We start from the raw sequence: 24,737 nt of genomic DNA, 5'->3' as shown, positions 1-24,737 counted from the left end.
GGTTTGAAAGGAAGGAATATTATGCTTGAAGGAATATACAACGAACGAAAATAATCTGTTCCAATGAAGAAGTAAGATGTTGATGTATAACAGTTTATTATATCAAAATATATAATATATCAACAGGAATATAATCGTCATTCTATTGCTACTCGATAAGTTTGTCGATTGATAAAAATAGCATATTGTAAATGGTTAAAAGCGTAAAACATACGTACAAGCCAAGTGTCAAAATCTGCATCATTATAAAAAAAAAAAAAGAATTGGACTCCTATCTGGCTTTACGAATAATGAGATAATTTAGAAGCGAGTTGAATGCAGTTATTTTTTTTTTTTTTTCATGCGATAATAAAAAAAATTTAGTTTCTTTGAAAATATTTATCAAATATAATCATTATTGCGGAGAATATAATAGTCTTGCAATATCTCAAATGGTCAAAGTCTAAAGTTTATTTCGTAACGGATTGATCAACCGTACAGTTGAAGAGTATCGAATGAGTGAATGCATAAATAAAAATCATAAATAAATACGATAGGAAATAAATTGGCCGCTTTTGTAGAAGCAGATTAAAAGCTGCCTATTGATACAAGGAAAAATACATTTCGGAGCACCGTATTCCTAGCACCATTTTTCTGCCCTTTGAAGAAAATCTGAGCAACGAGTAAAACAGGACATAAATCATCATTGATTGAGTCCGAATAATTTCAAACCATTGAAAGCAGTGGCTAGGGCAACTTCCTCCGGCGACTTGCGCATGAATGCGGCAACCATTTCAACTATCGCAGGCAAGGCACATGGCTCGTTACGTTGAAATGTGCAGTACCGATGAAGGAAGGTCATGGAGCGCTCAGTCAAGGCGTCTTTAACGTGAGATGGTAGTTTGCTGGCCCTTGTATTTGGGTACATAAAAGGAGCATCCGTTTCAACAAGGATTCTGTCCAGAGGAGCTTGTCCTCCTTCCAAAAGCTGCCTGACGCCGCTGTCCGATTTGTCCTTACAGAGATAGCCGGTGATGCCGAGGTAAAATCCTTGGTCCAGGTAGAGCTGGGCCTCTTCCGCCGTACCAGTGAAACAGTGAACAAGAACAGGGGGTAACCGGTTCAAGTAATGGCTTAGAACTTCCAGTACATCGCTTTGGGCGCTTCGTTCATGAATTATCAATGGTTTGTTGAGCTGGCAGGCAAGTTCGATTTGCTTGTGAAATACGTTGCGCTGCGTTTCAGGGTCGGAGAAGTCGCGGTTGTAGTCCAGGCCGCATTCCCCGATTGCGACGCACTCCGGATTACTCGCGATACTCTCGAGCTCTTGCAACGTCTCGTCATCCTCCCAGGACTTGGCGTCGTGAGGATGAACTCCTGCCGTTGAGTACAAGGTGCCTGGGTATATTCTCGTCAATCTCAGCGCCTCCTTGCTCGACCTGATGCTCGCTCCAGTGACCATGATCTTCTTGACACCGGAATCCTTTGCCCGCTGTATAACGCTGTCTAAGTCACGACTGTACTTTTTATTTGTTAGATTAGCGCCAACGTCAACCAGTATGTAATTCTCGTAGCATTGTGTCATCGCCGCTGAGGAAGCCTTTGGCGACTCCGTGCAGGATCCACTGGCATTTTCGGCCATGCTATTTTACTTATGTGTATATATTTTTTTTTACGTGCAAATTAAGGAATTAACAATAATTGGACCGATTTAAATTTTCAATTCACTACGGTTATTATGATTATTGTTATTACCGGAACACGTTAGCTTGCATTTGATATATTGACGAACCGATAATCACAGCTGTAAAGTCAAGTTTTTTACTACAATATTTTTGTTACGAACAAAGATCAGACCACAATGAGGTAATCTCTAATTCCCAGACACGTTGCTTAATGCTTTCTCTACCGTGTATCATTTGTAACCAGTGTGTGGACTGCACACGATCATATGCCCCTCTACGTGCGTGTGTGTGATCAACCCCTTCGCTTGTCTTTCATTGGCTCAAAGCCGGTACCCAATGAACCATTCACTCGCGACCGAAATCGCTCGCAGTTTTGATTGGTCCGAAAGCTTCGTTCGAACCTCCTCGACCAATCGTATGCAGTGTTTCTACTTTGCCGTTGACTGCCTTTGCTGCGGATGAAGCTTAACGAATTGGACTGATTTGTGACGCACAGGCGCCGCTCGAGTGCTATTTTTATCTCTAGATAAATCCCCTTGACAAGGGTCACGATTGACGTTCATTAAACCACGCTTCAGATGTCTAATTCTTCGATTAATTTTCCCAAGAGGTCGCGTACCTTTTCCGTTGTACCGGAATAACATAAGGATTAAGTTCACAGAATTTTCGAGCGAGAATAAATGAATAGCTGTCCCCCTTCCTGTACATATTATTGGTATTAGTTCAAATTTCCTTACACGAAATACATCAATCGAAAAATTTTAAGATTGATTGATCGGCGACAAATGCTGTTTAAGAAAAAATATCAAGGAAAAATGACATTCGTAGTGAAATGTATATCGTGCGGGCAACTGTTGCCCCTTGCTGGTTACCATGGCAACAGAATACTAACGTATACACGTACCGTATGGACACAGAAAGCCTGAGGCAATTCTTGAGCGATGAGTAACGACGAGCAATTGAAAATTATAGTAGTGGGACCTATCGGAGTGAGTTTTTCAAACAAAATCTGTACAGCACGTGTTTATAATTTTGCAGTACAATTATTTGAAATTTTGCTTTAGCCTTCATATTATGTACGTAGATATTTTTAGTAGTCAGAAAAATTGTTGTAATTTCAATATTTATGGTTCATATATTTTGCAGAGCGGCAAGACTACGATATCAAATTTTCTTGCGGATGCAACAGAAATTCCATCAGAACACAGGCCTACCAAAGGTGTTCGAATACTTGAATTTGAAATACAAAGCATCAATGTCGGGAATAAATTTGTCAAAGCTGAAATAGAATTGTGGGATTGCAGTGGCGATCACAGGTAAATTAATCAATATCGCTGTGATTCAACGTCTACGTCAATGACTTTGCATCTCTTTTAGATTCGAGACCTGTTGGCCAGCTGTAAGAGACAAAAGTCATGGTGTGATTTTTGTACACAACGGTAAATCACAGGACTATGTTCGTGAGCTAGAACAATTGTACGATTATTTCGTTAATCAAACTGGGCTTGGTCCAACAAATTGTGTCATCTTTCATCACGATCAAGATAATATCAGTGTCGAAATTCCTAAAAAGATGTGTAAGAAATGACATAGTGATTTTATTTTTCTTCTCATGTGAACTATGTATTAATTATAACTTGCTGTTTTATTACAGCGCCCAAGTTGTCTAGAATATCGCAAGTAAGCTGTAATACTGAAGAAGGTGCCAATAAATTGAAAGTTGATTTTCAATCGTTTTTGGGAACTCTGATCAGCAAGTTGCAAGAGCACACAGATCAGGAAGAGATGAGTCTTATGCGGGATAATATATTGTTTGCTGCTTGAAGAAAAATTTAAACTCAACTTAGTATTACTACTTGAATAGTTGAAAGTGACTTACTAAATTGAATGTAGAGGTAAGCGAATTATGAAACATCTGATTGTGGTAAGTTGTATTTGGCATTAACATGTGATTTACAGTCAACAGTAATTAATAGTATAATGAATTACTTTTTAATACATTATCTTTGTCAATGAGCGGTAAAAATGAGTGTTTTCAAACGGAAACAACGTGAGTAAAAGAAAAAGCAGGATTCACCACAATGATAATATTCTATACTTGAACGTCGCAAGAATAAGGTGTCCTTAAGCTATTAATTATTATACATTGTACGTAATATTATACTACTCGATAAAATACATTTCTAATTTCAATACTTTTGTTCTGTATTAAAATTTAAGGTTACGAAATAAAAGTAAAGTATTTGCTAATAAAATAGCAAATAAACAGAATAAAATTTGATCAATTGAACAGATGATTCGGAATTAACAAAAATACCTTTGTACTACTCACGATTTCAACAATCTATGGTCTTGAATAAACGCAGAGTTGTTCTACAATCTACATAAACGTCAATATCAAGCGAAAGAAAAATAGAGTAAGTGTAAAATGGAAAATCGAATCACCTCAACAAGACGTTTGTAAAAGAATTCAACACATCATGTCTTCTGTATGATCCATCTTTGTTTCTTCGGGATATGTTAAACCGTAAAGCGCGGACAAGGCAGTTTTAGCTGCCATTTTTTTGGCATCCTTTTTATTCTTGGCTGTAAAAAGAAATAGATTTGTTATCACCATCAAAAATAAACAAATCGCATCAAAATAGCAAAATACTCGGGAAATCAGTAATTACGAAATTTCTTACCAGAACCAGGATACTCATTTCCATCGATTTCCACAGCTAAAGTAAACATTGTGTTTGGTGGGTTTCCGGTACGATTAATTTCCACATATGTCAACCCAGGCTTCATTTGATTGAGCAACATGACAGGATGAATGTTGATCGCATTTATTGGTAAATCTTTTTCAACCGGAGCCTTTGGCTCCTTCTTACCACGCCCAGTAGAAACACCTGGTCTTGGTACTGGGACTACAGTGCCCTGATTTTGCCACTCCAAAAACAGCTTGTAGAGAGCAAAACTAGCCAAAGAACTCCAGGGCACTTCGTCTTGTTCTTCAGTAGCCGTTTCCGGAGGGCAAATTGCCATTTCATTGCCTTCCTCTTTGATAGGTGGAATCTGTTGGGCTGATTCTGGTTGTATCGATTGCCCATCCGATTCAGCGTCAATTCGTGCTTTACTTGTGGCTGTTGTCATTTTCTCAAGGAGCAAACACTTCAACGCATTCTCAGCAGCATTCTGTCGCGCAAGTGGCTTAGACAATCCTTGGCCAACGTAAGTCTTCCCGTCAATCTGTAAGTATAGTTTCGTCATTTTATTACTAAATTTTGGACAACAAAACGAATTGCGATTATTTGCGTGCAGGCATCCAATATTCCGATGATAACTGGATAATATATCAGTGGATGTTTCTTTCAGTGACAAATGCCGATTTCTACATGCAAACTTACTTCGGCGTGCACAACGAATAGTGAGTTTGGCATGGCTGCTTGTGACTCCGGAAAGGTGAATTGTACTCCAGTCTTCATCTCATTCAATACCATGATCGCATTTTTAGGCTGTAGAGCCTTCCTCAGTCGTTGATTCATCCTAAGCCGCTTCAGCTTCTTATTTACCTTATCTTAATGAACATGTTTCAAGTGAGTATATCAAATTATGTGTAAATTCGATGAAAGTCTCAGTAAAATAACAATCAATCAGTCCTAATGTTCACACGAGTTGTTCAACTGCTACAACTCGACAACTAAAACTTTGGAGTATGCAGCTAACTGTACAACTTTCAAATTTGCGCAGTGAATTTTCATCATTAATTGTCAATTCATAACTCTTACACCAATAACAGAAAACTGATTTATCCAGCATTTAGATATTGTATAATGTGAACTGAACGAAAAAAGAAATTCAATCTCATACTCACAGCCAGATACCCTTCCACGTTTCCATTTCGGTTGTTCCGGACTGTCGACATCCATACTCTCTTTCGTATCCTCAGTCTTAGTCTCATTATTATTAGCAGTTGGTGGCGTTGTTGGCTGAGCTACTGGCGTTGGTGCAGCAGGTACACTGCTAGCGGCAACAGGAGCACTAGTAACTGCTGGTGGAGTAGATGACGGTTGCTTGAGGATTGGCTTCAGACGCGGAGTTTGCGGAGTGGTAGGCTGCTGCTGCTGCTGCTGCTGCTGCTGAGGTGGTGTCTGAGTAATTGGCTGTGCCTTTGGAGGCTGAGAGCCCTGCGTTGTTCTGGCCGACTGTTGCTGCTGCTGTTGTTGCTGCTGTTGTTGTTGTTGATGTACTGGATTTGCAGCTTTAAACTGCGGCGAGTTTTGCACTGGATTATTCTTGTAAGGTCCTTGCTGATTCTGTCCCGACATTTGAGACGGTTGAAAATTCCCTTGTTGCGAATACTGTAAATCATAGGGTGGGTCTCGCCACTACACAAGGAACCTCTGCGGTTGTGCTACCCCACCAGGGCCCGACATCGCACACGTATTCAAACGCAATCTGACGCTACCCCTATAGCTTACACCTGCCGATATTCCTTTAAACAGTGCTAGACGTTTCTCAATTCATAACTAAACCATGACCAGCTATTGGAAAACAACATCAATCTAATTCATCAAGAGATACACAAATTTTTGCACCTTCTTATGAAATAAATCATCTCTGACAATCTTTACACAATTAAAAATAACATTTGTTCTTGCCCAACTAAGAATGAAGAATTTCATAATATCAGATAAGCAAATAGTTTGTAAAGTAAACTCAAATCTAGTACAATGTAAAACCATGTCCTCATTCTGTGCTTATGATTTTAGCTCTTGTCGGCAGTATCACCTAATGGAATAGAACAAATGCAAGAAAATCGTGTATCGCCAAGGTGTTCAGAACATGAGTTTAGAACGAATCATTAAGGAACTGGCTCAGGATGCATTATGCTATGAGGGCAACTGGCGAGCCTGCCCCTGGCGGGGCGCACCTCCTCGGTATTGTTGTATAGCTACTAGGGCCTGCTTTGCAGGAGAGGGGAAGATGGGAACCACTAATTAGTACATGCAAATAAAGGCGGACTTCTGCACTTTTATCATAATTGGAAACTGGAACACAGGGATAATATTAAAATACTAGCCTACTTCTTTGATCGTCAAACATCCTGAATCGACTTCGCAAGTTTTGCAGTGATGATGATTTATATTTAATTAAATCAGGGCTGGCAATAAGATAACTTTCAGAGAATTAAGAAAAAAAAAAAAAAACACTATTTGATTTGGAACCGTGATCAATAGTGGCCAGAAAAAATTTCAGTTCAATCATGTACTAAAAAGTTTAGAACTAAAATGAAAAATTCAATTCCTAAACTTCTGTTAGAAATGATTAAAAAAGCTGAAGAATAAATAGCACAGTTTATAAATTGATTAAATTGAGGTCCAAAGATCTCATCAAACTGTTTCGAAATAGTGTCTTCTGCCACCAAGAGTGGCATTAAATTGCTAAAAATTGATGACTATGATGCAAAGAAGTAGATATAGCAAGCATTTACAATACCAAAGAGATTGAATAACAGGTATACGTATATCTATGCAATTCTTACTACCAATTTAGTTTTGGCTTTAAAATGAGATCTGTTTCTTCACTCTATGAAAATTCTACAACCTCGTTATTAGCATGGGTAGGTAACAAATGCGTAGGTAATTCCATACTGAAGTTGCAGGTAGTGGAATATGATTCTAGAAAAAAATACTTTCCAAGATTTTTGCAAAAGATTTCAAATATTCCAGGTATTCAATTACAGCTTGTCCAATCAGTCTTTCAACCTGTGTTCCTGTACAAACTTAAAACAAACCAAATAAAAGAGAAGTAGATAAGGAAAAAAAACAAGCCTACACCGTGAAATTTTGAACTTTACATTGTCAAATAATAAATAATATTGAATTGAATCTACGATACTTTAAAGTGCATAATTTATCATACATCTATACTAATGTTCTCAAGGTATAATAAATATTGGTCGAAATACCTTGACATTTACGCATTTTAAATCTTTGCTTATAAATCACAATGTGATCGATGGTTTATTTTATTAGAAATTAGTTGAAGACTTGAGAAATGCACAACTCTGCGTATGTAGTACTAAGTGATGATGAATACGAACAATAATAATTGAATTTTCAAGAGAAAAGATCTGCGATGTTAAAAAATTTAGAATATTGTATGTACATATATAATACAAACTTTGTCTATTCAATTGTTCAATTTGTGGTCCACGAGTTATAAAACATACTTGTCCAAATGATACTTCACGCAATTTGATGAGCGTTTTAATCACAGAAAATTTACAAATAGTGAAGTAAAAATTATTTTCATTGGTTTGGATTATCAGTATGGAAAAATGATTACCGTTGAATTCTGGTATCCTGGTCCAGAATTTATGTTTCCCGACTGTCCCCTTGCTGGAATTTGAAAAGTTCCTAGCATTATTCAGGGTTACTTTTCTCTTTCGAATAATTGATTGCTTTGCAGCAAGTAATTACAAACGAATAAAAATCAATAACCACATAGGTACTGGATGGTATGTACAATAAATCAAAGGCTATTGTTGTCGGTTCTGTTTCAAGTCGTAACTGTTATATAATCGGATCTGTACTCCGAGTTTGTATTTGAGTGACTAATTCGATAGAGAAGTTTGAGCGTCGTCTCGAGCCCCGGCATTTACTCAAAAAGCGTCATCCATTTTGTAGTATGCCGCTCAGATTCGGTAAAAATGAATTAACATAAATTGATTTACCATTTGGGTAATTTCCCTGACTATTTCTGCTCCTGGTGTACATTGCGGTATCAATGTTCAAAGATTATTATTTAGTCGTAAACTATCCACAATAACTTGTCAAAAGACACAAATAACGTTACATCTAATTCCGATCACACAGATAATGGCGTTTTGTCGCAACCACAGCGTCAGTGACTGCAGTGACTATGGAGATTGTACAAGGAGCATGAACTCAAATGGGTGAATTGACCAACCTTGTCACACTAATCGTAAACGTTAGCTTCATGTTTTGTACCACTGGCGTCACTAGTGTTCCTGTAGCACCGAAATGTCATTAGTTGTAGAGATGCCCAAGATTGACTAATCGACGATCTTGCAATGTGATTCATCTACCTCGCTCACCGTTATGGTACTTATCGTATATTAGCTGCTTCTTATTTTGGGAAACGATTTGTATACATGGAGTTCGTGCTCCTTGCACAGTCTCCGTGGCAGTGACTGCAAATGGTTGTAGAATGGCTATGATTGCCGATCAACAGAGAAGGGAAGTCGGGTAGTTGGATTTTGTCCAAATCATGTATAGTTAGATATCCGAAAGCACGTTCAGGAGCTCTTTCAACAATTACCGACGGTAATCTTCCAGTTTCAACAATATTTATTCAATGATAAGGTTTCGTTGATGCATGTATCTCTAAATATTGAAGTCCACGTGTCTCAAACGCAAAAAAGGATATGAATTTTACGAATTTACAGTGCCATTTATTTATTTCTGCGTCAAATGAAAACTTATTTGAGTGTTTCTCTGTTACTCGAATTTTACACCTGTGCCATTTCTTTACACATATTTATGCACGTCGAAATCGACCAAGAGACCCCCTTAAAGATCACGCGAGGGGTCGATTGTCGCAGATGGCTATGTCGACCAATCAGCTGATTCGATAAAGATCGACGCGCGATGCGCAAAGGTGTACTACTGCTAAGGGGGCGCAAAGGTTAGGAAAGCGAGGTCTGCTGAGCTAAGTGGAGTGAAGCAGCAAACGAGCAAGATGCTGCCGTTGGAATGTAAAATGTGTTGACCTCGCGTGGATAGAGAAACGGAGTTTAAAGCGTATTATGGCATCCGTGTTATCCGGAAAAGGATACATGGATGCGGGGAACAATCAGAAGGGCCTTCGTAAGTATTTCCATCATATCTATGTTTTACGATCGACGGCTGATCCTATGCTGACGGAGATAGTACATGCGTGCGCTTTGGTGGGGGACACAAAATTCGTTGATTACGCTGATTGCTACGCTATTTCACGCACACGTTCAAACAATAACAAATTCGCGTGATCCTATCCACTCATTTTCAACCAACATAAAACGTGCTCGTTTAGCAAAAACCCCAGCTGACGCTGTGTTTATCTGCCAAGAGTTGTGCATAATTTTCACTGACGTGTTTATTTATCAGTTATGCGTTGCTATGAGATAGACCCTTGTTACACAACCAGTTGTATAAATTTATGCCGGCGTCATTATTGTCATTGTCTATCAATTGTGCTGGTTTTATCACACGCGCCTCTTTAATTCAACTGGAAATCTTGCTGAAAATAAATTGAATTTTCCAGCAGCCCCCGGGGCTGTTGGCAGCCCGGCGGTGGACAAGGGAAAAGAATGGCAAATGGAGCTGCTGATGGAGAAGCTTCGTTCAAAGGCTGCTTCTTTTAAATCCTTTGTCGAAATTGCTAAGAATCTGCGGATGGCCATGCTGGTAGGTTTAATTGAGCTCGATATTAACTGTTTAAGAAGGAGCCTTAGTCTCTAAAGATTAATTTAAATATGTCTAACATATTTATAGGATAAACGATTCGCCCTTGACAGTGTTGAAAAAAATCAACTGCAAAAATGCCTCGATACTTTGCAACATTCCATAAAGGTCACGTCTTTGCAGTCCATGGTAGAACGACTAGAAAGTCTGACAAGGCAGTTAGGGTAAGTGGTTCTCCAAATCTTTCATATCATACCTTCAGATATGTTTAATCCGTGCGAAATGTACCCAATGTGCAGCTATTCAGACATTTTATACTCATCGTATCTTGAATGTTTTATTGCAGACTTAAATTCATGTTGGGGACTTCTGGTACACAACTGTTTATATCATCGGATATGTTTTATCTAGAAGTTCTTTTGGAATCAACTGGTGCTGTCAAAGATGTCAAAATTCATCATGAAGGGAAAAACGAGCAGCAGGTACGAATTTGTTTGAGTAATTAAAAATTTTATGACACATCTTAATGGAAAAGAGTTATCTGAACTAGATCTAATGCTAACAAGAGTAATAAAAAGAAATATAATTTGACAGAGTTGCAAAGAGTTGGTCACCTGTTTGTCCCGAGGAGATTTTGTTGACTTTACGGCTCAACTGGAAGGATTGGCCTCTATCTATCAGCTGAATGCTGAAAAAAAGGTCAAATGCAAAGCTTTCAGTGCTTTGCAGTCCCTCGAAGCAGACTTGGCTACCATAGCCCACCTGCAAAACTTTATGAGGGAATATTTCAATATTGTACACAAAAGCCCAGTTGGTTAGTATTTATTTTATTATTTACCAATTCTTATACTAGATTAAATAACCTGTTTGTTAATTCAGGAATTTTGGAGAAGAGAAAAGGAGGCCACGCGATGAAACTAACTTATTTTGTTTCACCATACGACCTAATTGACCGGGTAAATTGGAGCTATGATATCCTCAACTATGAAGCTATTATCTCCCGAAATATTGGCCATTCTGTCACAGTGTGTATGGAAGGTTCAACAGCTCATAAGCTACCGACCTCCTGTATCATTACTGTTAATCGAGCACTGTCTGGAAAAAGGTTAGACTATTTTAGAGATATAGTTTTCATGCCAATAGCGATTACATCACTGTCTCGGCTAATACCTAGTTCAACAAATTTTCCACGTGCGTTGAATTTAACTTGACACTTGATTTTCTTCCTCATTCTGTAGCACCCCGTCATACGCTGCATTAACTGGAGTAAACTCTTCAATGTTACCTGCTTGTTTCACTTTGAAATTGGCAAAAAAGATGCCATTGTGCCTGGAATTAGTTCACAGAATACAAAAAATCACGGAACTAGAATGTGGTGATATTTCATCCCCGCATCCATTATTAAGTCTGGTAGTACAACACGCAAGCGACGGTCGACTGGATTGTCATAATAACAAAGGCCTTTTTGTGGTAAGTTCCAAATTACCCGTAATCGAATAGATTTTTTGTGAAATCGTAAAACTTTTGCAAAACTCGTCATTACTCGTGAATATTATCCATTTTACATGTTATGCCGTGTTCATCCAGTATTTTATTAACAGACATTGCCGGATCAGCAGCATTGCTACTTCATGACAGAAAACCGGAATATGGAAGGGGTGCTGGTCAGCAGCATCCCGTTTACGCATCCTGCCCACGTTCCCCAGATCCTGGTGTACCTCAGGCAGCAGGCACTTTTCAATTCGTTACTTGCAAGCTGCGTTAGACCCATGGCACGGCAAGACCCTGAACACACGGTGATGTTTGAGGTCAGTGCTTTGTCTTGGCAACATCTTTCGGTCAGCCTTGAGCACCCCTTTGAAGAAACAATGGCGACAGCAGAACTCGATCTGTCGGACATATCAAGCTTAAAATGTAAATTATACGGAGTTAGCATGAGCAACAGTGAGTCGTCGTCAGAACTGGCTGGTAAAGTGTTGCAGAAATGCCTTAGCATCCCCGTAACAATGAGAACGTTGATAAAGACTTGGGAGGGTAGGAATCCTGCTAATTCTAACGCAATGAATAGCAATGGCGGTAATTATAATGTTAATCTCGGTCCTGGCAGAGACCAGAATGGACACAATGGTACGGGTATGCCAGATTTCAACAGTGGAGATGTAAAGATCAAACAAGAACCGGGATTGAACGGTAGCGGAGGTATCGGTAGGCAACAATCGTCGCAGCAGTCTTTTTTAGAAGCCGGAACGGAGAATAGTATCGGTTTTCCGTCTTTTTCCGGCCATTCCGATACAACCACTGCTATGTTGAATCCTCTGCAACTTGGGGCGCTTCTTGGTCAAGCTAAAAACTCTGCAGGTTTGATTAATCCGTTAGTAGAGCGACCTTCTAAGAAAGCGAGAAAAAGAAAAACAGCTGACGGGCTATGGAGAAGTCCGAAGAGGAAAGGTGAGGAGATGAGTGAAATCCTCTTGGAAAGTTCTAGTTCTGATTCGACACCTTTAGGCACACCTACTAGTAGAGATAATCCAAACGAGCTTAGAACTCCGACACCAACTTCGGCTGCTAGTCTTGCAAGTGGTCTTGATTTGTGTAATCTAGACCATGCTGATATTTTAGGAACTGATAAAAGCTCAGATTACGACATGGAGAATGAAAGTGAAATCGTTGAAGTTCACGACTTGCAAGATGTTGAGGAACTATTGAAGCGAGAGAGAAAGTCTAAGAAACGCGAAGACAAGAAGAGCCCTAATATATTTGAGGACAATAAAAATTTGGTTCCACCGTCAGTTAGTATAACGCCTATTTCCAGCAGCGGAATTGCACAATCATCAAATTATAATTCTGTATTGACAGGAATGGGGCTAGAAAGGCGACCCGGCATTGAGATTATACCTATAGCTTCGTCTCCGCAAACTAGCCTTCCTAGCTCGATCACCATCACACCAATTGCCGGTCCGGCTTCAAAAAACTTGACAGATGAGCGTAGGGACAGGAAGAGTTCAAAAAATAAGACAGAGGACAAAAATAAACTAGAGAAGAAGAGAAAACGGAAGAGAGAAGACAGTCCTATGGGACCTCCGGACAAGCTACCGTTGAAGCCAGATCCTCTGTCAAAACCTGTTTCGGTGAGTATTAAACCTACCGAATCTCCTCCAAATCTGACAACAAGACCTTCGTCACCTGCAGCTACGCTCAGAAAATTTAGTCCGTCTCCTACGCATACTAGTCCGTTAGCTCTTGTTGGAAAGTCGAGCCCTACCCTAAAGCAACCTGTTAACAAACCAATACAAAGTCCCAAACATTCACCTGTTTACAATAGCCCTAAACATACGACGATACCGGCGAGTGTCAGCCCAAAACATGGTACTTCATCGCCAAAACACGGGAGCTCAGCCAGTGCCGGAAAACCCAGCATGTCAGCTTTAAAATCTGCAGCTAATTCACCATCGAGCAAGAATAGCGACGGTATGCCAAAAGTAAAATCTTCTAATAAAGATTCGAATAGAGATAAAGAGAGGAAAACATCCTCTCTGACTTTTAGTGGGTCCGGACACCAGAGTCCAAAACTGAAATCATCTAGCGCAAAGTTAAAACAATTGGATTTAAATCCAAACGCTGAGACTCCTCCGTCTTTGCCAAGCAGTGGAGGCAGCACGCCTCCGTCAGGTGGTTCGGATATTGGAAAATCAGCTACTGCTCAACAACAAGCAAGGAATAGAAAAGGCTCACTTAGTGCCGTTATTGACAAACTTAAGAATGCCCAACATTGTACAGAAGATGGTAACGGCGGGTCTAAGGGTAGTCAAAAGGACCGAGTTAGTTCTAATAAAGTTGGTGAGGGTAAAAGCGGTAGCAAGACACCTGTGGATACTAAAAATCCAGCTGAATACATGGTAAAACATAGTTCTGAAATGAAAATCACGATCAATAAAAAAGGAACAAAAGACTCTAAGTCTAGTCCTAATCTCAAATCTTCATCAGGATCTTCATCCGGCTCCGGCAACGGGTCACCAAAGACTCACACTGGTCTTAAACCAGGAGTGAATTCGGGCCCTGCGTCTAAGAAACCACAGCAACAAGTCCCCCTGAAATTGCCGGGCAGTTCAGGATCTGGGAACAGCGGCAATAAAGCAAATCTTGCCAGTCAAAAAGTGCCTTCTGTTCAAAAATCCGCTTCTGGATCTAACTCGGGATCGGGTGGTTTACTAGCAAAGGGTGTTTCAGCAAAGTCGTCTGGTTCCCCCAAAATGAATAGCTCAGGTGCAACGGATCTGAGTCGCAACAGGGACAAACCAAGGCCACCAAAATCTGGGGAGAAGAATATATTTGGTTCTAAAGGTTCAGACATTAGAAAAACTTCAAGCCCATCTGCGTTGCGGGAAGAGAGCGAGAGCGAAAGAGCCTTTAAACTATTGGCAGCACATGCATCGATGTCAAATCTACCTAATCTACCGCCTCAGCTTGTTGTCGAGGGACTGATGAAACAACTGGATACTAAATTTCAAATACCAAAATTGTCCGCGCGTGCTAACACAGACGTGGATAAGAAACCAGCAGACAAACTCACGTCATCAGATACTAGTAATAATAGAACTGACGTAAGCAAACTGTTAGATAGTAAACCAGATTCTACGAAAACCCAAGCTGTTTCTCTGTCAAATGCAAAGCCGACGGATGATAGAAGAGAGGTTCAATCAAAGCCAGACAACTTGTGCACAGCTTTAATGCCTGCTAATATTGGAAACAGCAGTCCAAGCTTGATTATGCCGCCGCCCACCGTCAGTCCTCATGATTCTGACGTACCGACTAACTTGTCTATGCAGCCAGCAGACACGGAATCCAGAGAGATTAAAGATATCGCTAACAGACCGTCGCAGTTTCTTAACTGCGCTCCATTGAATCCTGCCAGCAAAGATGACGCTGTATCAAAAACTGATCCCATATCGACACAAAAATCTTATCCTCTAACAAACAGCGGTACTGAGAGTCTCAATTTGAGCACGAAACCGGCTGATGCCGCGTTGAATAAGTACAAAGAGGAGAAAAAGCCGGGGAGCATTTCAATTGATACCACCATAAAACCGCCACCGTCCTCTCAAGAGGCTGCTGAAATGCTGCTGGACTTTTCTACACCTAAAGAAGTACCGAAATTGACTACTGTCCCTGAAAGAGCTATGGCGCAAGCTGCACCTGTACGAAGGAACACACCGCCACCTCCACCTCCCACCTTTCCGCCAAGTCCATCAGTCAGTGTTCATATTGTAAAAAGTCCCGCTCCTTCTCCGAGAGTTATACCGCCTTCTCCTCACTCCGCCTCTCCCTGTATAACCGACGACGAATTAATGGACGAAGCACTTGTCGGTATAGGCAAATGAAGGTTACTTAAAATTTAGCTACTTAATTATTACTCATGGTTATTCTGGTCCAGATTAAAAAAGATATAACCAATATAGGGCAGGTCCTCTTTCACAGTTAGAATTCTCGAGTACTGATCGTTTAATTGTTAATCTATTTCTTGAAATAAATTTACAGATTTTATTTTATTTTTTTACCAAAAAATGATTCTCTTCAATTTTTAAATAATCTGTGACCAAAGTGCACTTCCATAGGTATTGACGTAAAAGCTCCCTTTACATTGAAGTTTTCTAATTCGGACAAGGAATTTTCTCATTATTCTCATAGAAAATAATTTTTGAAATCTTTCTGTGCGGCAAATAAGTCATGAAGTACTAATATTGAAAGCAACTACGATTGTCTTAAGCCCATCGATAAAATTTTATCATCAAATGGTGAAAGTCTCTGCTTGCCATGTAAATTTACCATCGATACTAACAGATTTTCAAATAGTATTTGGATCAGCTATTACCAGATACTACTGGACAGAAAAATGGAAGCCAATCATTTATTTTAGCTGAAAAATTTTAACAAAGCTTTTCATTTGTAGCTAAGATATATATGTATGTATGTATGTATATTATACACACATACACACGCACACACACACACACACACACACAAACACACATATAAATCAAGAATCGATATTCGATATTAGCCTTAAGTAATCAAGTGCTGCCATAATGGTAATTATGAATTAACGAAGTGAAATAAAATGAAATAATAATTGTTATTTCAAGCGAAACACTATGTGAGAAAAAGATGATGAATAATTCTAAGTAATTGTAATGTGAGAGTAATTTAATGACTGGTACAAACGTAATATTTGCACAGGTACATATTGACATGAGAAGTAAAGTGGTCAGGTGTATGTAATGTAAACCAGATTTTTATTGGTTGAACCACAATCTACTCATCATTATATAATACGAAGATATAATAATGTTGAATTGTATAGTATCATTGAAGAAAAAAAGACAATTTTCCGTTATAGCAATAAAAACCACGAGATGAAGGATATTTTATTAAATAAGAAGGTAAGAAAATAAGAAGATAGAATTATAACTTATGTTTACAATATTATTATTTATTTTCTATTAAATGCACCATTCATGTCATAACAATAATAAAAATAACAATTAGTCATGCATAACGCATGATTTGTAAATACGGAGACATTGAAATTCATTACCATCTGTAGTATCATATGTATGTTGATTAATTTATTGGAACTACTTTATCTAGTTAGCTTATCTTGCTTTATCTGCAGACTTGTTATTTTCATTTTTTATTTACTTCAATTTAGGATTCATTTAAAATATGCCTTTAATGTTAATCAAGTGAACAATAATTCTCATCTCTTGGTTTTTGTCCTTTGATGGTTGAGAATGCAAAACGAAATACAAACAAACTAACGAAATGAAAAATTACAACTTACACAGTATATAAATCGTAAATTAAATTGTATAGAGAAGAGGTTCTATTGTATCAATAATGAGTATAAGAAATGTATGTATAAGACTTGATAATAAATGTTGTTGTTAAGCCTTATTTCTGGTAAAAAAAAAGATAAGAAAAAAGAAACACTCGTTGCATTGAGATAATTTTGAATGAAAAATGTAATCAAGTGGAGTATAACTAAATTGGATGAGAATAAGTAGGTATATAATACATATGATGATTACAGTGTTACATTTTGATAGATTTATTTGTAAAATACAATAGCTTTTGTACCTTACAATTTGTTATGTTAATTTTTTTGTAGAAATCTATACTTACAAACCTATACATATAATTACTAACTACATCGGCTTTAAAAAAAAATACTACGGAAAAATGAAACAGCGAGAGAGTGAAGGAGAGAGAGAGAGAGAGAGATATGCCAATTATGATTATTGCAAATATATGTCCAGTAACATAGCCATTCATATACACTGTAAATTTGTTCTATCAGATGTGCTACTCCCGTTCTGTATATCTATACATTGCTTCATGCAGCTTGGGTATAACAGTCTTTACAATTTCGTGAAGCGTACAACTAAAACCAATTGATATATATTAAAAAAAAAAGAAGAGATCAAATGCAATTATAGATAAATCCATTAAGAACTATCAATTACGACGTAGTTATTGTTTCTGGAGAAAATTTCACTTTCTAGAACTTATATTATAGATATAATTGTATTATATCTAAAGCGATAGCAGCAGCATTTTTCTCAGATTCTGATCAGCTATAACCATACTTCATATTTGAATATTTCTATTAAACATCTCAACGCTCAGAAAATTAAGAATTAGATAAACGGTGACAAGTCCAACTTCTCGGTATAAATAAATCCAAAAACTCGTCTTTGTAAGGTGGACAATTAATCCTAGCGTAATATTCCATTGAATATAAACTCAGTATCATTCCGGTGCCCATGCACAACGTTAGCCACATAAAAACGTTACCCCCTGCTTGTTCGTTTTTTCGGGTCAGAAAGACTAATATTAAACCGATACCACCGAACATTACTAACAGCACCGGGTAAAAGAATCTGAACGCAAATGCTAATATGTATTCGTGGAAAATTGCAGATACTGAAAAAACCATAAATGTTGAAAGCATCTTGTTTCGCGGAGCAATTATTTCATAAATATCTTTGTATATGTATGTGTACAGCCAGTCGTGCACTACAACATTCCAAGTACGGTAATACGCGTCGTACGACGTTGAGTTCCACCAGTCCTGTTTGGGCAAAGAGGTAGTGTGATATTAAAATAGCGAAATTGAAAGGAGACTTGAACATGCAAGTGCAATGCGCATTAGCAAGTGAAGTAGGTAGTCAAAATAAATTTTTGAATTTATATGTGATGCAATAACTCGGTGGATTACAAATTTTTCGCGCGAAGCAGCTCAGTGAGCTTAAAATTTAGCCACGTTAATAAAAACAGGTTTTTCAAACATTTGCTAATCTAATTACGCGTTCAAACTCTGGCACAATGAAACAAACATGGCCGCCGTCGACGCGCCGGACGCGTCACTTGCGATTAAATTTCGACTATATGATCGTTTTTAGTTCACAACAGTAATCGCGGGCTAATTCATGTGAAATGAAACGATGGCAAGAGTGATTTCATCGTAATTTCACCCTTAATGATACTCCGGAATACCAAAGAATCAGCTCGTCAAATGTACTCCCAAATCATATATGACGCGTACCTTGTAGAACATTCTGTCTGCAAATCGCAGCAGTTCTGCAGAGGCGTTCATCCAGGAATGAAGTAAGCAATAAAAACCGCAAAGAAAGGCCAATGTTCCTGGCATCATCGTTCCAAACACGCTAAGCACTAACGCTCGCGGCTCGAGTGGACTGGCGCCGAATTGCCTAAAAACTGGTATCAAAAGACGTTCGAATATAAATGCCATGTAGAACACGACCAATATGACTTCCGTGTAACTCCAAACCACGACTCGCCATCGAATTACTTTCGTTCTGAAAATGAGAAATACGAAATTAGGGCTGACGGTAGTTGCTGTAAAGAATCTAAATTAATTATTTAGAGCATGATCATTTACCGTGGATAATCGTCCCGATATATCAACGTCGGACAAAATAAGTAGTACAAAAACTTTGTAAATCCGGGACAGGTTGATGCGATTGTCTGTTCCGTGTGTGGTTTGTAGTTTAAAGTACGGGGTGCCGCACTTCTCACAAACGCGTGCGTTTTCATAACTAAACGAACCTGGAAATTTGTATACTCGTGAAATTATCATCAACTTCTTTGTGTGCAATGTGTGTTGTTTTTATTAGTCCAACTTGCCACTCGAATATTTTTACCTGTAGCAATCAGTGCACCGAGATGCGGTTACTATGATTGATTCGTGGAATTAATTATACGTTTGAAATGGATTCTGTTGTAATCGCAAAGACAGAGTGTTCAGTTGAATGTGCGGTGGCATATAAAGAATATTGAATTGATAATGGAGTAACGGGTTAAATATGCGATAGGACTTTTTATGAAAGAAAATATTGGTAACTACACCTGTTCCATTAGTACAGCAACACTAGATGCTGGAGGCAGATCTTCTGTAAGCAATGAGTTTGCTGGGAATATGATAAATAAAATTTGATAGACGATTAAAGCGATCAACCAGCTATAATCCCAAATCTTTAATTGAATAGCTGTAAGAAGAGAAAGAAAGATAAAAAAAAAAAGAACACGCACAGAATTAGAATTTTCGTTAGGTTGAGTTAATAATTGTTTATACAAAATTCAAAGTGAACATAAATTTGAAAATAAATAGGTATTTCGTGCAATGAAGCGTAAATATGTAATGTGTACATACATACATTTTGGCGCAATGTGAATCCGTTGATGAGCCCAGACACTGAAAGCGACGTAAACTCCAAACGTCGAAGCCAGCATGCCGGACCATATCCATAGTACTTTATTAAATTTGCCAAAAGCCATCATTATCGTGGATATGCCAAAATTAGTTCTGTAAACAAAAAGAAAACTACAAACCGCCTTGTTATTTATCCTCATTGCGTCGGTCGCTTTGTAATATATATTTGAACTTCAAATGATATTATTTGAAGAACAAAAAATTCATCAACAATTACACGTATGTACTAGAAATGATCGAAATTTTTTTATACACTGATCCATAATCGTGGGATCCTGTAGTAACAGGTTCCATTGTATACTTGGTGTACTTACGAACCGGTATCCACGATGTCATAGACTGCAGTGTTTATGAAGAGAATAATTAGAATAACTATAAATATGTGATAAATTGTTTTTATATGTTTGATTTTAAATAAGTCTGTGAGTAAAGAATTCCTCATTAAAAATTTCTTCTCCGGTAGGGATCCATCCTTTAACGATTTTCTGCAAACAAAGGTAGTAACAGTGCATACATTGACCACTGTAAATATATTATGTATATAAATACATATAGTGCGGCAAAAAAATAATAATCTATTGATATATGGTTGGTATAGTAGGTAACTTGATACAGCTAATGTAATAGTTTGAACTTTAATATCTCCAACTCACTGCCTGTTACTATATTTTGTTGTTTCCTGAAATAAATCGTCCGTCTGTTTTCCAGGCTGCATTTCCTCCAATTGCTGCAAAACTCCGGACATTATCAGTTTGATTTGATTGCCGACTTGTTCCATAACATCACTTTCCATTTGCTGTAAGTAAAATAATATACTTTTCATACTTTTATATCGCACGTAGATATATCGTTATTACATGCACGCATTGTGATCTCGCGGTCAAAACTCGTTCCACATTTTTGCATTTATCACATCTGATATATATATGTAACTCTTCTCGATAAATTCAAAAATGTGGAACGAGTTTTCACCGCGAGATCACAGTGCGAGCATGTATCTAACATATATTATGTATATATACGTAAGCCTGTGTCAATAAGCCATGATCTTTAGTAGTTTATTATGTGCCTTTTTTCATTTCTTTCTCTTCTAGCCGTAATAACATCTCGATTCTTATAAATATACTATAGGTGGCGAAATGTATGTATGTACGTGCGATAGAAGAAGCATCGCGCAATTATAGTGTTGTGCAAAGTCCGACATTGCGATACACAATAGTGCGGTTTGCAGAGAAAAGAAATAATTAAATAATAAGAAAATACAACAGTAATGATCGTCATTCATGCGGGTCGCTTGCGTTGATCCCGCGGATGTCGTAAAGAGTCATCCGCCATAATGATTTGTTTTGATTTCCAATCAGCTATAGGCGTTAGATTCTCTGATACAAAACAAAGAACTATGCCTTGTGATCGTACATACTCAGCTCTTATAGCTGACGTAAATATCCATGAGTAAGAACTTCGTGTTGATCAATTATTCAGGGTCAGTGAAAATCCCTCAGATATATCATCAATACTTGCAATATTCGCAATGCGAATTGCTCATCCTTAAATCTCTGCAATTATATCTAGTTCCTACATTCTTGGCTATACGTAATAAAAACTTTGCATAATTCTGTAAAATATATGAAATTATACAAATGATAAACGAATCACGCACCTGCATCAGATCCCGTATCTTTTGAACCGATATGCTTCGCAGAATATCGTCACCGACTGCCGTCGTTTCATTGGCTGCAGAAGATTTCCGGTCCTCGTTGGCTGTCGAGGAACAAATCAAATCAGTATAAATTCTAATACCAGTACATGTAAATATCTCTCAGTGGACGATGAGCAGTATAATAAACGAAAAAAAAAAGAAAAAAAAATTATCTCAAACACTCGACGTACAATCAAACTAATTGTATGAACTGTTTGCGCCGCAATTACGGTGTGATATAACTCTCATAAACAAAGTAAGTACGCGGCACTGATCATTGTTGAACAGGGAGATAATAAAAAAAAAATAAAAAAAATTGCTAAATTACTCACGATCAAATTTTTGCAGGGCTTCTTTCGACCGTGTGATAACAGCGTTCCGACGAATGTAAGGAAGGTCTGCACGACGATCTTCGGGCAGTTTATCATTCGCAACAACTGTAGGCTTCACTATACTTTCTTCCATGTCGTGAAGAGAGCCGTTGGCGCAATCCATTATCATAGATCCACTATACTAATCATAAATATCACTCGGACATAGTGATCGTGCGTCTGATGGTGGCCGCAAGTAGATGTCTGAACAGATACGGATAAGCTGTCGCGATATGTTGGTGCCGATGACCACGGGTTTGATTAAAAGTTATAAATCGGGGCCCAACGGGACCATCGTCGGCACGCTGCTGGCTAACTTATAGCCGGTCTTCGCTGTGACGAGCGCGCTTCGTTGATCGCAGTTCAACTGCTGATTCTGAGGTTTGTCGATTGGGTGATCCTCGCTCTTGGATCCCCCGCGCTCTGGCTACTAACGCTTATCTCGAGAACGAAATTACTACGTGCTGGAGTACGGGGTGACAACGACCGTCTGGATGGTTAAATGGGCGTGATGTACAAGAGGAGAGGAAGAGGAGGATCTATGATCATTTGCCAGTTACAATTCGCGGCTTGACGAGTCGCGCGGAGCGCGATCCAATTTTTACGATAGATCTGAAGCATGGGATTATTGTTATTATGCTTTTTGTCGACGCGGATTGTGCGAATCAATTTCGCAGTTCTGTTGCTGTAATGAAACCCAAGTTTCGTCAGAAAACGATTACTGCAAATTCTCACTGCGTCTTTATTACTCGCGTTGCATTACAACCAAAGTCCCCTCGATGCATACGCACAATTTTCTGATTGAAAAATTTTCCGTCTCATTTACATGTCGCAACAATTATGTACGAAGACTAATTACGTTCGTGATTTCCCTCTGTTACAGGTATGTCTGACGTTTTTCTCACGTTACGGGTGGCATAAGGCGGTGAATCAGAATGGAGATAAAGATAGTAGAAATATTGTTGAGCATCGTCTAACACGCGGATATGTGCACGTAGATTGACTTCATAATTGTATATATGTGTGTGTGTGTGTGTGTGTGTGTGATATGAACGAAAGTTCCTTCGAATATGAAGATAACTTATCTCCTGAAAAAAACCCTATGTGTAGATATAATAATATATTGTATCCACTATGAATGAAACTCTTTCATCCTAGGCAATATACGTTTTCTTTACGTACATAAATTCCGCATTTACCAAAAAAGAAGTCATTATACGGTTAAATACGTTCAACAGAAAATTTATTCGTTGAACATGAAGCTTAGTCTGGCTCGTAGAATTAAATGTTTCACAATTATCGCACCTGATGCATTTTTTCGAACATATTCTATTTTTATATAATTTCACCTTCAATTAACCAAATTGTACTTGTAATGTTCACTTTTGAAGAACGTCGAGTTTGGAGTTTTGACGGAGAACCTTACGTGCAGGTACTGAATCTCAAGAGTACGTATTTGTAGGTAATGTGCATACATGCTATCGCTGTACAAGCTATGGAATCTATGGAATTGTTATCAACACTATTGTGATGATAATCAGCTGTTTATGACAATGTATGCGACTTTCCGAATGCCACTAAACTGGGAGTAAACATATGATAATTGCAACACGTCACGGTCGCTGAGAAGCGACCCCAATTGTAAGATAACTTGGCAATAACTAATGAGATGATAATGAACAGATTTCATACATTTTATCACAGACATTTCACTTTTATTCGGTGATCCTGTCCAAAAATGCATCAATACGTATATTCAACTAAAACTGCATAAACTTTACATACACAAACATATATGTATTTATACAGATGAACCATATATCTTCAAACATTAATAAAAAAATATACTTATAATATTTATACATATACCCGAATGAAAATACTCTCACAGACATTCTTCAGAAATATTTTAGGAAGCGAGGAAAATAATTGATTGAACATGTAACACAATCTGATTAAAGTGCAGTCCAATTGGGAACTACGAAATCCTAAATACCAAGTATCTGCTACAATAAATCGATTTTAATTGTTTAAGTTTAATTTAGCATGTTGACGACTGCGCCTGTCAACGCAACCAAACACACATGGATGGACGAAAAGCTTGGGCTGCCTAATTGCGGATAAAAGGCGCATAGCCAGGTATAAAGACTAGGGTACCCCTAGTAAAAAATTGTTCGTGATCCGTTTTCGGCGAGTAATTGACTGATACCCCTGGGTAAATTTTTGTGACCAGTTTCAACGGGCAAGCAGGCACAGGTGGGACTGGGAGTGTATTAGGGTTCTGCTCTATCGACTCTACTTAACGAGCTCCCACTGACATTCGTAAGCAGCCAAAGTAGTGTCGGTACGAAAGCTTGAGATTGAGTCGGTACAAAGCGAGTGCGTTAGAATACTTGTCGACTGCAACTTAGAAATGTCGATCAGCTCGATCATCCGCGTGAGAAAAAGCGTAACCGCGTCCACTGCCAATCACCTTCAACTACCTCCGAGCACCACGAACCACTGTCAACCACCTCCGACCACCTTTGTCCTCCTTGACCACCACGGCCCACTCCGCCTCCATCATCGCCACCCCCTCGTCGTCGTCGTGTCGTTCTCGGCCACCTCCGATCGCGGCTAGCCACCACAAACACCTCCCACCATCTCCGTCCGACTCCTAGCATCCCCTGCCGCCGTTGGCCAGCTCCTACCGCCAACAACCACGTCCTGCAATCTCCTGCCAGTTCTGACCACCTCCTACCATTTCTAAACACCTCCTAA

At 38.6% G+C, this 24,737-nt stretch overlaps 5 protein-coding genes across 11 annotated transcripts; 2 read left to right on the top strand and 3 right to left on the bottom strand.

Moving 5' to 3' along the window:
* Positions 1-72: 72 nt before the first annotated feature.
* Positions 73-1,978, bottom strand: LOC124303754 (3'-5' ssDNA/RNA exonuclease TatD). Its single transcript, XM_046761369.1, has one exon. The coding sequence runs from the start codon at positions 1,619-1,621 to the stop codon at positions 683-685; it is 939 nt and encodes a 312-aa protein (XP_046617325.1). The 5' UTR covers positions 1,622-1,978; the 3' UTR covers positions 73-682.
* Positions 1,979-2,117: 139 nt separating this feature from the next.
* LOC124303755 (intraflagellar transport protein 22 homolog) lies at positions 2,118-4,133 on the top strand. Its single transcript, XM_046761370.1, has 4 exons — positions 2,118-2,653; positions 2,811-2,980; positions 3,042-3,241; positions 3,319-4,133. The coding sequence occupies exons 1-4, from the start codon at positions 2,606-2,608 to the stop codon at positions 3,486-3,488; spliced, it is 588 nt and encodes a 195-aa protein (XP_046617326.1). The 5' UTR covers positions 2,118-2,605; the 3' UTR covers positions 3,489-4,133.
* Positions 3,581-8,585, bottom strand: LOC124303752 (double-stranded RNA-specific editase 1-like). 5 transcript variants are annotated; one of them, XM_046761368.1, is made up of 7 exons: positions 8,386-8,581; positions 7,998-8,050; positions 6,580-6,610; positions 5,521-6,007; positions 5,054-5,223; positions 4,349-4,895; positions 3,581-4,250 (listed from the first exon to the last, which is right to left on the bottom strand). In XM_046761368.1, the coding sequence occupies exons 4-7, from the start codon at positions 5,972-5,974 to the stop codon at positions 4,135-4,137; spliced, it is 1,287 nt and encodes a 428-aa protein (XP_046617324.1). In that variant the 5' UTR covers positions 5,975-6,007; positions 6,580-6,610; positions 7,998-8,050; positions 8,386-8,581; the 3' UTR covers positions 3,581-4,134. The 5 variants fall into 5 exon arrangements, with proteins under 5 accessions (XP_046617324.1, XP_046617320.1, XP_046617321.1 ...); XM_046761364.1 differs by lacking the exon at positions 6,580-6,610 and having other exon boundaries at positions 8,386-8,585; XM_046761365.1 differs by lacking the exon at positions 6,580-6,610 and having other exon boundaries at positions 5,521-5,962; positions 8,386-8,585.
* Positions 8,586-9,322: 737 nt separating this feature from the next.
* On the top strand, positions 9,323-17,575 carry LOC124301796 (mediator of RNA polymerase II transcription subunit 1). Of its 2 annotated transcripts, none has more exons than XM_046757224.1 (8): positions 9,323-9,541; positions 9,981-10,120; positions 10,208-10,341; positions 10,464-10,599; positions 10,712-10,931; positions 10,997-11,222; positions 11,356-11,587; positions 11,719-17,575. In XM_046757224.1, exons 1-8 carry the CDS (start codon positions 9,481-9,483, stop codon positions 15,493-15,495), a joined length of 4,926 nt encoding a protein of 1,641 aa, XP_046613180.1. In that variant the 5' UTR covers positions 9,323-9,480; the 3' UTR covers positions 15,496-17,575. The 2 variants fall into 2 exon arrangements, with proteins under 2 accessions (XP_046613180.1, XP_046613179.1); XM_046757223.1 differs by having other exon boundaries at positions 9,978-10,120.
* LOC124301797 (sterol O-acyltransferase 1) lies at positions 17,207-22,355 on the bottom strand. Of its 2 annotated transcripts, XM_046757225.1 has the most exons (9): positions 21,939-22,354; positions 21,568-21,668; positions 20,561-20,703; positions 20,222-20,392; positions 19,852-20,000; positions 19,544-19,683; positions 19,077-19,243; positions 18,720-18,993; positions 17,207-18,245 (listed from the first exon to the last, which is right to left on the bottom strand). In XM_046757225.1, exons 1-9 carry the CDS (start codon positions 22,105-22,107, stop codon positions 17,805-17,807), a joined length of 1,755 nt encoding a protein of 584 aa, XP_046613181.1. In that variant the 5' UTR covers positions 22,108-22,354; the 3' UTR covers positions 17,207-17,804. The 2 variants fall into 2 exon arrangements, with proteins under 2 accessions (XP_046613181.1, XP_046613182.1); XM_046757226.1 differs by lacking the exon at positions 20,222-20,392 and having other exon boundaries at positions 21,939-22,355.
* Between the last annotated feature and the right edge of the window lie 2,382 nt (positions 22,356-24,737).

This window comes from Neodiprion virginianus, chromosome 4 (assembly GCF_021901495.1).
Source record: "Neodiprion virginianus isolate iyNeoVirg1 chromosome 4, iyNeoVirg1.1, whole genome shotgun sequence".
Classification (NCBI taxonomy): Eukaryota; Metazoa; Arthropoda; class Insecta; order Hymenoptera; family Diprionidae; genus Neodiprion; species Neodiprion virginianus.
The sequence above is the reverse complement of the archived record's forward strand: the minus strand, read 5'-3'. Positions and strand labels throughout refer to the sequence as shown.

Bases quoted from the DNA above. Each gene is read 5' to 3' on its own strand.
- LOC124303755 (XM_046761370.1), top strand. From the start codon at position 2,606: ATGAGTAACGACGAGCAATTGAAAATTATAGTAGTGGGACCTATCGGA. The intron at 2,981-3,041 runs GTAAATTAATCA...CATCTCTTTTAG, and splicing joins GATTGCAGTGGCGATCACAG to ATTCGAGACCTGTTGGCCAG. The intron at 3,242-3,318 runs GTAAGAAATGAC...GTTTTATTACAG, and splicing joins CGAAATTCCTAAAAAGATGT to CGCCCAAGTTGTCTAGAATA.
- LOC124301797 (XM_046757225.1), bottom strand. From the start codon at position 22,107: ATGATAATGGATTGCGCCAACGGCTCTCTTCACGACATGGAAGAAAGT. The intron at 20,393-20,560 runs GTGAGTTGGAGA...CTTTGTTTGCAG, and splicing joins ACAAAATATAGTAACAGGCA to AAAATCGTTAAAGGATGGAT. The intron at 19,244-19,543 runs GTGTAGTTACCA...ACAAATTTCCAG, and splicing joins TTGCTGTACTAATGGAACAG to GTTCGTTTAGTTATGAAAAC.
- LOC124301796 (XM_046757223.1), top strand. From the start codon at position 9,481: ATGGCATCCGTGTTATCCGGAAAAGGATACATGGATGCGGGGAACAAT. The intron at 9,542-9,977 runs GTAAGTATTTCC...TGAATTTTCCAG, and splicing joins GAACAATCAGAAGGGCCTTC to CAGCCCCCGGGGCTGTTGGC. The intron at 10,600-10,711 runs GTACGAATTTGT...ATAATTTGACAG, and splicing joins AAGGGAAAAACGAGCAGCAG to AGTTGCAAAGAGTTGGTCAC.
- LOC124303752 (XM_046761364.1), bottom strand. From the start codon at position 8,428: ATGTACACCAGGAGCAGAAATAGTCAGGGAAATTACCCAAATG. The intron at 8,051-8,385 runs GTAAATCAATTT...TTCAAATTCCAG, and splicing joins TCAGGGAAATTACCCAAATG to CAAGGGGACAGTCGGGAAAC. The intron at 4,896-5,053 runs GTAAGTTTGCAT...CTATACTTACAG, and splicing joins TATTCGTTGTGCACGCCGAA to ATTGACGGGAAGACTTACGT.
- LOC124303754 (XM_046761369.1), bottom strand. From the start codon at position 1,621: ATGGCCGAAAATGCCAGTGGATCCTGCACGGAGTCGCCAAAGGCTTCC.